This window comes from Sparus aurata, chromosome 13 (assembly GCF_900880675.1).
Source record: "Sparus aurata chromosome 13, fSpaAur1.1, whole genome shotgun sequence".
Taxonomy (NCBI): Eukaryota; Metazoa; Chordata; class Actinopteri; order Spariformes; family Sparidae; genus Sparus; species Sparus aurata.
In genome coordinates this window covers 23653375-23667310 of record NC_044199.1, presented here as the reverse complement: position 1 = coordinate 23667310, position 13936 = coordinate 23653375, and the positions used below count along the sequence as shown (strand labels likewise).

Sequence of the window (13936 nt, the reverse complement as noted above, 5' to 3'; positions counted from 1 at the left end):
CCAACATATACAAGTTAGCAACCAGCAGTTTCTTAATACTGGGGACCCGCACTGTACATTTCTAATATAAAACTTTGGTGTACTCAACATTTCCGGGTTCACAATGGGGCTCTATGGGTTGGCAATACTGCTCACCTCTTTGCAAATGCACCTGTAACGACTCATAATTATTAATTACAGGGCCAATAAAGATTATACTTTTTCAATACTTGTCATGTATTGAAGCTTTAGTAATGTAAAAGTTCATACACATAAATAAAACTATAAAATGTTCACTTTGGGATTCATTTGAACACTTTATCTTGTGCAGGAACTTGAAAATCACTGTGTTTTAAGCATATTTCATTGATATTGATATACTGCTAATATTACTTTTTTTTTCTGAGGGCTCCTAGGCCAAATTTACACTATAGACCCTAAGGAAACACCATGCAAAATGTGGCGCTTTTATCACCTCCGTAACGGTAATTTCATTATGCCACCGGACTAATTGTAGAGACGTCACTGACACTGTGGCTGGGTTATCTGTCAATCACAGCGGAGAAGAAGTGACAGGAGATGAAAAATGGAGAGACGCGGTGATTTTACGGAGCAAAGTGGATCAAGTGTGGGGCAAGTTAACAGACATCTGAGGCGGAGCTATGATGCTGATTTTAAGCTAATGGAGATCAGTGCAGCAGAGGCGCCAAACAACTGTCAGCCAGCCAAGAAATATGGAGTTATGGAGTGTAACGTCCAAAGATGGCGGGTCCAAAAAGATCGTCTGAAAACGCTAACAGTAAGAGAAAAGCTTATTGTGGTCCTCTAAGCGGCCGCTTCCAAGAGACTGACAGGATAGTATGTGAGTTTGTTATTGAGAAACGAATTTTGGTTATCAGAGTCTTTTTCTGAAGTCTTGAAAAGAGGGGTCGTCTTATAATCAGGGTCGTCCTATATTCGGGTCAATACGGTATATTTCATATGAGCTCATTCATGCGTGCTTGCGCCCTCCCAGAACTCCCATTCCCCACGCTGGCTTACTTTCATTTTTAAAAATTGAGTCAGTCTAATTTTGCTTCGGGTGCGGGTCGGGCGTCGGTATCAATTTATAGCGGGTCGGCTCGGGTGCGGAATGTAATTTGTGCTACTGTCGGGACAGGCCCGTCGCGAGAAGGCAAGCAAACCAAGCAATGGCTTGGGGCCCCGAGCTGGCCTGGGGCCCCAAGACAACTACTGGTTATGAATAAAATGCAACGACAAACTGTGTGAGCACCCCTTTGATAGTCAATGCAGTAAAGTGCAATGACACTAATATCGGGATGCCCCTCAAGGGGGCCCCTCTCAGTAGTCGTTGACAGCAGCCAGCCAGCCAGGTTCGTGACCTCTGCTGCCGGCAAAATACAAAACCTCTGCAGTCATCACATGAAGCGTAATTATTAGGGCTGTCAAAGTTAACGCGTTAATAACGCGTTAATAACGCGTTAATGCAACATCCTCTTAACGCCGTTAATTTTTTTAACGCGCGATTAACGCTCGGTATAAAAAAACAAAAAACAAAACGCGCATTGAAAGATTTACGGCCGTCAGTGGCACCTGTAGTCTTGATCCAGAGGGTGGCAGAAAGGGAATCAGAAGAAGATGCAGCAGGGTTGGCGGTTCGGGAAAAACACGGTGGACTGAAAAGTGAGGAAATTGAGAAAGGACTTACCGTAAAATACCAAATAATAGCCGGGGGGTTTAGTTGTTTCAATCACTTAACAGACCAAAAGGCAATTTGGGACAGGCGTTTAATTCCTTCCTCACAATAATCCTGGATGAAAACATTACAAACTTCTCCAGCTTCTCGGTGAATTCTCTGGCATCCTCCTGTAAGTGAAGTTGTTGCAGCGGAGGAAACGATTCAGCCAACCAGCACTCGCTGGAAACTCCTCATCTCTGCTGTCACTCACGGTGGCGGACATTTGTTTCTCCATCGTCCTGATCATTCTGCGGGACACTCTCTCGTGGCGTGCCGTTTGCTGATAACTCATCCCCGCATGTTTATCTTAGGCTCCTCGCTAGCCTTCTTCCTTCCTCCAGCAGGCAGCCTGGCCCTGCTGCTGTCCTCCTCGGACAGATGCTCAAGCTCCGTTTCTCTCACTCTCTTCTGGTCGACAGAGAAACATCTAGCGGCTGCTTCTCCCGAGTTTTCCTCTGCATATTTTAACAGAAAGTTTGAATTTCAAGTGGTACTTTTTATTGTTTTGCTGCACCGGAGCCCTGGTGATCATCAGTGTGATACTGACTGACAGAAAGCAGCACACTGCGTGAAAAAGGCGAAGAAGAAAAACGTGCAGTGTCAGTGGACACCTCTTCTTCCTTAATTTAAAAAAAAATAAAAATTAGACCTGACATTTATTTGGAACCGGCGGTTATTTACCAAAATATACATCTGCACCGGCGTTTAAAGGGACCCTGTGGAAAATTGAAACCCGTATATTATTTGGTCATTTACGGTATGAACGGCAAACTACTTTCGAAACACAGCCAGATGGTTCGGTCGATAGGACAAAAGTTATCTGCATGTACTATCGACATGAAATGACTTACCATCGAAGTACATTGAGTCTCAAATATCACTTGCAAGCCAAACACAGGGCAGATGCAGAGAGCCCCCCCCGCCAAAAATGTTCATAATGCAAGCATATTTGCCCTTTGTTATGTTGTTAAAGTATTAAGAACATTAAAAAATACATCAAGGTACATTTAGAACAGAAAAAAATGTGCCAAAAAAATTGCGATTAATTTGCGATTAATCGCGAGTTAACTATGGACAAAATGCGATTAATCGCGATTAAAAAAATTCATCGTTTGACAGCCCTAGTAATTATGCATCAGGAAGCCAGAAAAGAAAAAAGAGAAAGTAAGAGGAGGATAAGAAAAAACAAGATAGTGGTAAGTGATACATTATACTGGATAAAATAGCTCTACTTGTCTTGTACAATCAGTGTAATTTCGCAGCAGGTAGGCTAGCAAAAAATGTTTATGTTAGCTACCTTCATGTCCATTTTGCTTGGGGCCCCCAAATTCCTTGAAACGGCCCTGTGTCGGGAAACGGGTCGGATGCGGTTTTAAGTACGACGGGTACGGGCGGGTGCGGGTTTGCAAAATAAGACCCGTGCAGGACTCTGCCTCAGCATACTGTGAACATATACACTTTAAATGGTGAATACTTTACACGTTCCTAGATAAAACTGTACAGATGTCCCAGTTTATATTACTTTTTTACCAGCCTTGTAGGTGGTGTTTATCAGACAAAAGCACCAGTAATGTTCTGATTTAGATGCTTACCTGCTCATGTGCAATCCTTTGAGCATGAAGATCTTCTTCTTGACGTATGAAGATCTGCTTTTTGACCTTTCGCCCTCCCAAGTCCATGGCCTCTGCCTCTGCCTCCACTTCCTTGGGCACTGCTGGTTGCCCTCCTGTCGTCCTCTCTGACATGATGATGTGTCGCTATTGCGTGTCCATCAGAGCCAATGATGCTCTCATCGTGGAAGCATTAGTATGCAATACATTGGCTGGATACTTTCAAAATCAGCCTGGGCTTGACGGTTTTTCCAATTTACCAACCCCAGCTTTAACTACTGATTAACTACACTTAATCAGTTTAAGGCACTTGTACTTTGCTAGAGTTTTATTCCACTATATTATTTTACATTTTATTGTTTCATTGTTTTAAAATGTATGAGGAATAAATACCATGCATTCTTAATAGCAAATGGAAATACCCAACACTCATTACATATTAAAAAATTATTATTATAATTAACAAGCATTTTTTTTCAAGTATGACTTGCTGCTAAAATGTCTGTACTTTGCTTCAGTAATATTTTGAATGCTCATTTTTAAACCAGTTTTTACTTGTGTGTGTGTGTGTGTGTGTGTGTGTGTGTGTGGGAGAGAGAGTTGCTGACCTGTGTGTGTTCGCATATGCCTCTTCAGGTCGAAGGTATCATTGAAACCTTTGCCACAGAATCGACAAGGATGTCTCTTTACCAGGCTGTGGCACTTCAGGTGGCGAGTCAACATGCGCTGCAGAGGGAATATCTTGTGGCACACGGAGCACACAAAGTCGCCTGGGCAGGGGGAAGTACGGGGTCGGGGCTAGTATAGGAGAGATACATTTACAAACATGGTTAAATAACATGAAAATAAACAAAACAGACCCCCAATTTGCCGCCCTCTGTCTAAAACCGCGGACCGAGCCGTAAAAAAGAGGCCAAATTGGCGGCTTATTGTGTGCACGTGCCTGGTCAGTACTTTAGAGTTTCTTGACAGGGGAGTAAATGAATTTTCACATTCACACTAACGACAAAAGTCATCATAATATTAGCAATGGCCCACAGTCACTGCACACTCTGCCCGCTTATGTAAGTGATGACAGCCCACCAGGCTGGAGAAATACAGTCACACTCAGGTGTGGACAGTTGATGCTTTGTCCTGTTGCCACTTTTCATAATTACATGTTACTGGAAATGATTGTCAGAACTCAGCCAAATGTGATATAATGTGCTGCTAATTAACCTCTGTCAAATGAGGGTCTTACAAGTAAAGATGCACCCATCGATCGGTTTTGATCGGAGTTCTCAAAATAGATCACATCAGGCCGATCATATGACGTTTAAGTATAAAGACAGTGCATTAACTGCATGCAGGGAGGGAATTTCATGGTGACACAGTGGCCTCTGTGCCCCTGGCCCGGTCAGCGTAGCGAGCTTGCCACCTGAGTGCACAGTAGTCACTCACAGTAACTTCAGTGAGTTCGCGGTTCGCGCAGGTGGAGTCTCATCATCACGATGATCTCACATGAAAGCCTCTCAAACAGCAGCAGCAACGTCTCAAAACAGAAGAACGAAACTTACAGCACAGCGAGCGAGCTCAGCGTAACGATGATACGTAACTGACTTATGTGGTAGGATTTAGTCCGGTAGAGTTGGAAATATATTCACAGATTCGAACTTCCCGGATCAATAACTCATAAGTGAAACCTTGTTAAAATACAAACGACGGCTCTTTTCTACCGTAGTAAGGTAGACAACGAGCTACATCTGTATTTTCATCAAAACGAGCGTGCAACATACGATTTTTTGACCCCACCCCCGTAAAACATACACAGCTTAGAGGTTATGTCTCACTTGGCTTCCTCGGAAATTTTCATCACGCCACGCCACTGTCTGGACATTAACTCTAGTCTGTATGGTCAGCCGGCTGTGAGACGAGGGCGCAGGGACCGTCTACAAAGTGCAACACCGAAAAGAGAAACTAGAAAAAATGCAATAACTTCAGTATTATTCAGAGTGTAGTCTCACCAAAATCACTCCACACATCAGTGGTCTCCTGCTGGTTATTCTACATTTTTTTGTTTGGAAAAAATGTGCTTTGCCATAATTTTGGGGAATTTCTATTGGGAGAAATATTCAATAACACTAATATTCAGTGAGGTGTCACAAAAATCACCTCACCCTAACCCTACTTAACAAAAACTACTTTCTAATGTAACTTTAACTTGATTTTGGTATAAAAAAATGTTTTAATACACAATCCATGTCTTATTATAAATTAGGATGTTATGGTATCAGTCTGAAAGGTAAATCAACACATTTTACTCAGTGGCCTTTGTGCCCTGTCATGTGGCCTTGGTGCCCCTGAAAAAAAAAGTGAAGGCCAAATGGACTTGCCCCTAAAATGGCAAAATTCCCACCCTGACTGCATGCATTCCCACTAGTAAGCTACAGTTACTCTATGTAAGCTGAGTCCAAGTTGTCTCTAAGAGAGTCTCTAGAGTGTGAAATATTGCACATTGCCTCAGCCTGCAATAAAACGGTGGTCAATTCATGATACTTTCTCATCTCCTAATTTTTATACTTAATAATACAATGTCAATGTTGTGTAAGAAGAATCATTAATTAAATATATGAAAGTTACACAAGACAACAATATAGAAAAATTTATGTATTTGACGCTGTGATCGGTGATCGGCAATATCGGGTTCGGCAGATACTGCTTTCGGTGATCGGTGATCGGCCCCAAAAATCCTGATCGGTGCATCTCTAATTTAAGTTAGTGTTCACTTAATGGTTGTGGGCCCAGTGGTTGGGCATTGAACCACTGACCTTCGGATTGGTGCATGACTGCTCTACTTCCTTAACTACAGCAGCCTGGTTGCTACTATCCTTTGTCTGATTTCTTTGTTGCTGTAAATGGCACAGTCTTACAAATTAAGACGGTGCTACCATGTCAAGTCAAGTAAATTTTATTTATGTAGTGCCAATTCAAAAAAAGTTATCTCATCAAACTTTTCAATTGGATCAGGTCTAGACCATACTCTTTAATTTACAGAGACTTAACATTCCCCCATGTTTCAGTCCAGTCAATTTCGTCACATCAGCTGTCTGGTACTTGATCTTTCCCTAGTTGTCAGAAGCCCTATTCACAGGAATCACTGGCTAATGCTATTTGTTTATATAATAGGAGTGATACTATACTTGACATAAAACAACCTTACCTTCGCTCTGCTTACAATAGCCAATGCACTGGGATGGTAGAGGGAACCCCTGAGCATCAGTGTTGACCACTCTGGCCTGGCTTCACCCCCTGGTCCTCCTGACCCCACTAAAGGTATGGGCGCTCTAATTCCTGCTGTTGTCTCACATTGCAAGTTGGCCACTGGCAGAGGCACAGTGGCAATCTGCTGGCTGTCATGCTTTCTTGCATTTTCACTCGCTATAAAACGATAAAAGGACACAAATGTTTACTTTATAACCATTAACAAGGTCAAAATAATTACCACATACAATAACTACATACAGCTTAACTAAGCTTAACTGCTTACTTCAGATATCTGAAAATACATTTAAAGATGCTTACCTACTATAACATCTTGTTTCCACTGAAGTTGTTCTGCCTCTTTCCATTGCCATGCTTTACATGTCCGTTGTTTCTTTTTCACAAGGAAAGACCGTGGCATCCTTTAGAGTTCTCTCAAACGTATTCTTCCTTTTACTTTTACTTGTCTTTTTAACTGATCTTCAACCTCTGATACTTGCTCTTGATTTCCACTGCCTGAAGTTTTTGCTCTGTTAAGGAAAAACCTTGATATCACCTGCACTTCCAACGAACCCTCATCCCTCAACAACCTACAAGTAAAATATCCCAGCAAAATCACAGCTCATCACTGAGAAGACTGGTAGGTTGTAGGAAAGGGGGGGCTCTGTGTTTTGACTGGACTACACCTGTGCTGACTGTGCGTGTGCACCACTTTAACTGGTCCCCCACTGGTTTTGCATGTCAGGTAGTGAGAATCCGGGGAGCTCCGCATTCAAGTGGCCCTTGGTATGCAAATATTTTCCCCTACCAAGCCCCGGCCCCAGACAGAGGGCACGGTCTGAGTAACAGGAGCAAGCACAGAGGAGCCACAGCCTTAACTGCTAGGTAAATCAAGTCTTTCTCTTTTTTTTGGCTTCTTTTTGTTGCAATTGTTTGGTGGGATTACAGAGCTTCTAAAAAGCCCCTGTCCCTCGCCTAGTGCAGATTGGGACAGGAAGCAGCCTCTACAACCCTGAACAGAAAAGTGCAACAGCGGAAATGGATGGATTAAAAAATCCTAATTTGTCAGATTTACAGCATTTTTACCAATTTTTACTTTTTTCCAAGGTATACTGCACAACCTTGTCTTATTGTCTTTGCAGTGTCAATACACTGTTGGCACATACACTATGCTAAAGAAGAAAATGAACTGTGTGCATATGATTTCACTGGATTCTGCATACAAATGCAGATGAGTCTAAACCCCATCATGCAAATAGCAATAGAGGTCACTTCAAGAACATCAGGGTGGTTAATGTAGTGCAAACTGCACAATAGTATTTCTAAGTGCTGTATCGTTGGCAACTAGACAATTTCTTGAAGACGTTTCATCTCTTATCCAAGAGGCTTCTTCAGTTCTAACTAACTAGAGGACGGTTGCAGACTTTGAAACTATGTGTGAGAGTGTCCTTACAATGTTGTTAAGGACATGTGTAAGTTTCAGAGTCGTTAGGGCCACTTGTGGGTCACCATAATGACCCTTGAAACTCAAGCCACTTTCACACAGAGAACCCACATTATCGCTGCAGCAGCGGTTAGCCAATTCTCCGCCGTTTGTCATTCACACAGAGCCAAGCATCTCTGCCTTAAAGACAGGGAATTATTTCCAACACAATCCCTTGGTGAGTTATCTGCCTGTGACAGACGCTGTTTTTTGGGCAGAAATGTGGGACAGACAGGAGGACAGACGCTTCTCCGCGCATAACTGCGGTATTTTTTTCCTCATATAAGTTGCCAAAGATGGTTGCAGTTACTATGTTACTTTTGTTTAGTCATGTAATGTTACTTTGTGGGACCTTTCTCCTAATTTAGTTGAGTGAAGGACCTGTGCAGTTGTCGGACTGTCAGACCAACACGCCCTTGATATGCGCAGCTAGCTTATCCATTCACACTGGTTCGGTTCGCCAATAATGCGCCCCTGTTACTACCTCCAGAGGCGGAACAGCGCTGGAGCGAAATTTCACCCCTCGCCGCCTCTGAGAAATTCACACAGAGGCGGAGGCAGAGTATTGGTTCAGGATCCCTGCATCCAAACGGCAGTGTGAATGGGGCTTCAGACTCTGAGTGTTGATTCTCTAATGACTCCCACATATAGTTTAAAAGACTGCAACTCCCCTCCAGTGAGTTAGAACCGAACGAGCCTATCGGATGAGAGATGAAACCTCTTCAAGAAACTGAAATACGTCCAGTTTCCTACGATACAGCATTTAGAATTGCCATGACCTGGATGACCAAGAACCTTCATTAAAATTTACAGTAGTATAAATACACTTCAGCCCTGCCATAATGCTACACTGGACCTACTGAGAGAGTATAGGAACATTAACAAACTCTTTAATGTTTGAATTGAACAGTTGCACACTTAACTATTAAATAAGTCCATTAAATAATTTCCCAGTCTGGGATCATTAAAGTAATTATATCTATCTAACTCTTCCAGTGGTTGTCAGTGGGATGGTAACGGTATAGTATAATTAAATGCTATTTTCAACAACAAATCTCCTAATACTGTGCGATCATATGGGAAGATATGTGAGTTAGAAAGACTGTTGATTGTACTGTGTGTTCCTGCCTTCTGGAGCTCTAACTGTATGCAAAGCACCAGCCTGTGTGCTGCATATGGAAATTATATGGTAAATAGGTAGCTTCATCTTACTTTGTCCTAGACAAAAACTGGCCCTTTAAGTGACTCCTACCTAATTTCATTGTGTACAATTTTGTTGTCCAGTGACTTGAGTTTTACCACTTTAACTCTCAATAGATGACCATGAACAGCAGAACTGTATATACTGAAAGGATGATGTCTTTTCAGTAAATGATCAGACTGACAGAAATCTCACATAACATTTTCCCCAGATGAGAGGCATTCATCCATTCTGCGAAACCGCTTATTCTTGCAGGGTCAAAGGAGGCTGGAGCTGATCCCAGTTGACATTGGGTGAGTGGCAGGGTACATTCTGGACAAGTTGTAAGTTGGCACGTAGAGACAAACAACTGTTCACACTTAAATGTTCCAGCAGGTGTTTTTGGAGCATTCCACAACTTTCCCAGTCGTTGGGTGTTGTCACCCTGATAACTTTTGTACTGTTTTCTATTTAATGTGTCAAAAAATGAGCAAATTATTATAATTATTATAATACTGTTTAATTTACTGTTTAACAAAGAATGTAAATTTAATTGAACTGAAAGAGAGACAGAGAGAGGCAGAGGGAGAGAGAGAGAGACTTTTGACTTTAAAAATAACTTTATTTATCAGTTGGTTATTCTCAAAATCAAAAGTGCAACCAATCCCAATCTGGGATAGAGGTGTAAAAGAATGACAGGCCAGTAAGGTCCACCTCATCCAACTGGACCAGGAACAGCTGTTTGTTATATCCTAGTGGGCTTACCCTCTGCAGAAGCGCTCTGCAGTCCCCTGCCACTGCAGACCACATTGATACAGCAGCCTCTGGACAGTCTGCAGTCTGAAGGACATAATTTTAGATCTTATATCCACCAGTCCCTGTCCTTTCTCCACTGGTAGATAGAGAGCTGCAGCCCTGATCCAGTGCTGCCCAGTCCAGAAGAAATCCATGAGGTGTTTCTGGATATCGTCGATCAAGCTCCCTGGTGGAAGCTAAGACTTTCAGCCTGTGCCACAGTTTCGAAACGACCAAGTTATTAATGACCAGGACTTGTCCCCTGTATGACAGCTGAGGCAGCAGTCATCGCCATTTAGACAACTGGCACACACCTTCCCCACTACACCCTCCCAGTTTTGCAGTTCAAAATTCGGGTCTCCCAGATATACCCTGAGCACCTTCATCCTGTTTTTTTTACACTGAAGGAAGAGTTGGCATCCTGCTGTTCCCCGTACCGCAGTACAGAGCCTCACATTTTGCCCAGTTGACCTTGGCAGATGAAGCTCTTTCATACAAGCCAAGGCTTTCTTTTAAAATACTCACGTCAGCTTGCTCAGTAGTGAAAATGTTTACATCATCTGCATGAGCAGCTACTGTAAGAGGCATGCTGAGAGGACTGTTGGGTAGATGAAATCCCCTGATATTGTTCCTGACGTTGCACAGAAAACGTTCAATGGCTAGGCTATTAAGCTGACCAGAGAGGTATCCTTATTCCCCTTTCAAACTTAAATGCTTACTCAGCCCCCCCGCAACTTTCACCATATAGCTTGCACCATTGTACAGCGGACTCACCCATGATGTGAAAACACCTCCAGCACCAAACGCAGGAAAAACACGGACAAATATGTGTGGTCAATCCTGTTGAAAGCCTTTTAGTCCAATTACCAATACTGTTGTTTGTGTCTAACACTTTGCAGATGTCGATTACATCCCTTAGCAGGAAGAGATTGCTCATCAGTGTTCTTCCAGGGATGCAATAGCTCTGGTCAATGTGCACAATCAGGTCAATGTTCAGTCTGAGTCTGTTGGACAAAGCTCTGGAAAGCTCTGGAAACGAGGCAGGCAGCTCTCCTCTTTTAAAACAATCCATAAAAACTAGGGCTGTCAAAGTTAACGCGTTAATAACGCAAGCCAAAGGCAGATGCAGAATGCCCACCGCCCCCCTCCTCGCCAAAAGCAGACCATCACCAGCATCACCATGTTTTGATCCCATGATTTTAAGTGTTGAATAAAAATGTTCATAAAGCAAGCATATTTGCCCTTTCTTATGTTGTTAAAAGTTTTAAGAACATTAAAAAAATACATTACGGTACATTTAGAACAGAAAAAAATGTGCCCCAAAAATTGCGATTAACTTGCCATTAATCGCGAGTTAACTATGGACCAAATTCCAATAATCGCGATTAAAAAAATTAATCGCTCGACAGCTCTAATAAAAACTGAATGAGGGTCTGGATCCAGCATGCCCCAGAACTGCTGAGAGGAATCAGCCGACAGCCCATCTAATCCAGGAGCCCGTCCTTTTGAGAGTTGTTGGGCCGCCATGTCGACCCTGTCTCTTTCGCTGAGCCGGGGAAGCCCCTGCAGAAGCTCTGCAATACAGCGCTAGTCCCAGGAAACAGGAAGTTGGCCATCTTGAATGACGTGCGCCAATTTTCATTTTGCCGACACTGTTTAGTGGACAAATTTGGCATGTAGGTTCAAACTCATGAGTACTTTAATTTGATACCACAACTGCTTTCAGGTGTGGCACAACAGCTCAGTAGAGCCCCTTAATGGCTTTTCCCATTTTGTATGTATAGGGAAACTCCTACACAAGCCAAAGTTTGCACATTCATCATGAGTGACAAACATTGATATCTGCTCGGGTCTGAGCCTTTTCAGTGGCAAGATGGCTCCACAACACCCCCTGGAAGATTTCAAGCTTGAAGCCCCGCCACCTACAAGATTTCAAGCTTGAAGCCCCGCTTCCTACATGCACATACATGCACGACATTCGGTATGCATGTAGCATGGTCAGACGCACAAAAATCCTGCTGGACCCATACCCTCAGTCCAATAGGAAGTCTGCCATTTTGATTCACAGTTGAGATTTTGCTGCCAATTGGTGCCATTTCCCTGCCTCCTACTTTAACAAACTCCTGCTACAGACTTAACACCACAGACTTCACATTCAGTCAGTATCATCCTCAGACCATGAAGATGATAAGTTATCAAAATCCTTCGCCTCTGTTATCCCTGGTGGGCGTGACAGTGCAACCCATTTCGATGCTTTGCCATGAAGCAGGAAGTCCTTATAACTCCAACATAAACTTTTCCATCTACACCAAAGTGGTCACACATGTAGAGGATTTCACCCGGAATACGTCTATGCATCAATACTGTGTCATATCCATAGCCCCACCCACTGGACACAGGAAGTGAGCCTCATATCAATCAATCTGACTTTATTTATATACCTCTTTTCATACAAATAATATGTAGCACAGAGTGCTTTACACAGTCAATGCAAGCAAAACAAAGCAGTAAAACCAACACATACATAAACACATACACTTTCTCTCACACATAACACATGCATACATTTTTGAAAGAAGGCAGCTGAAGTGCTATCTTACTCTTAGTCATTAGCAGTGCGGACAAACATCATCTGATTTACATGACATTTACAGATTGTTGGTTTTTTACATACAACATACATTACGACATGACATATAATTGATGGGTGATTTCTAACACCACATAGTGGACACAGGCAGTGTTATTTCACCAATTCAGACCACGTCCAGTAAACGCGTGCACATGCAGACATCTACGTGAGCACCCTCCGACAGCGTGCAGCTTGAATTTTTTGGTTTTTTTTACCGGTTATAATGTAATTTGTTACTCCCCTCTGGCCATTCAGATACGTAACCCATACCCAAATTGCCCAATTTGTATAATGCATGCATGAGCACTTCCACCATCTTCCACAGCTAGGGTGTGGCAACTCTATAATGCCCGGTCCAAATTAACTGCATGCATGGTCCAGAAACTTTTATTTTTCATTTTGGCCACCATGTAAACAGGTTAAAAGCAGCCACAGGCCCACATGAGCAGATCTGTTAATGCAAGGCTGCAGTTGTGCATCATCTAAAGATTTGGAATCTCTTCTATTATTTTCCACATCACGTGTTCTTAGCAAAATTAGACCTGAAAATAATCTGTGGACAGTGGCATCAAGGTCATATCAGTGTCCCCGTGAGGGAAAAGGAAAATCCTGTCATCATCTTTTTTGATGATTATCAAGGCAAACTCCATGTAGCAATGCTGTCTATGTGGACAAACACATGCCAGTGAGTCACAGAAACACAGCTGTCACACACTGTTCAAGCAGGCAGTGTGGAGCGAGCATTTAGAAAAATCTCATGCACAACCGCAGTAAAACTATTTTTATAATGGTCTTTCATTATTTTCCCTCCTTGTCTGTAAGATAGCACTACTGACATATGCTGTGTTGATTTGAGTAGTTCAGATGTTTAGGTCCTGGGTCATCCCCCTGTGTCTCTAAATGGCCTGATCAGGCACTATACATGTTCCCCCATGTCTCAGTTCTGCTGTTAGGTTCTCTTTAGTCAGTGCTTAAGGTTAGTTCTGTTATGTTGCCTTTTTATAACGGGCCCACAATTATTCTTCATTACCTTTTTTATTGATTTTTGCAATATGTAGAGATGAAAACAACAACAACAACCAAAACACACTTCTTGTTGTTGGGGAAGAAATATGATTCTTGCAAACTAGATACTCAAAGATACTGTAGATCTGTCTACAGAACAGATGTCTGATGAACCAAACCAAGGCTAAGCTAACTGTTTGTTTAAACCTTGTAAGGGGGCCTTCGATATATCTATCTTAGTAGACTAAGTGTCTCTGACCTATTTTACCTTTTA

At 42.5% G+C, this 13936-nt stretch overlaps 1 protein-coding gene across 1 annotated transcript in view; it reads right to left on the bottom strand.

The window, feature by feature from the left end:
• The window catches only part of LOC115594734 (zinc finger protein 696-like), a 54199-nt gene that overhangs the window by 38756 nt on the left and 1507 nt on the right, over window positions 1-13936 (bottom strand). Inside the window, exons 4-5 of the mRNA XM_030438957.1 lie at window positions 6527-6744; window positions 3936-4125 (exon numbers count right to left, since the gene is read on the bottom strand). Of these exons, the coding sequence (XP_030294817.1) occupies window positions 3936-4125; window positions 6527-6744 (408 nt within the window). The remainder of the gene's footprint in view (window positions 1-3935; window positions 4126-6526; window positions 6745-13936) is intronic.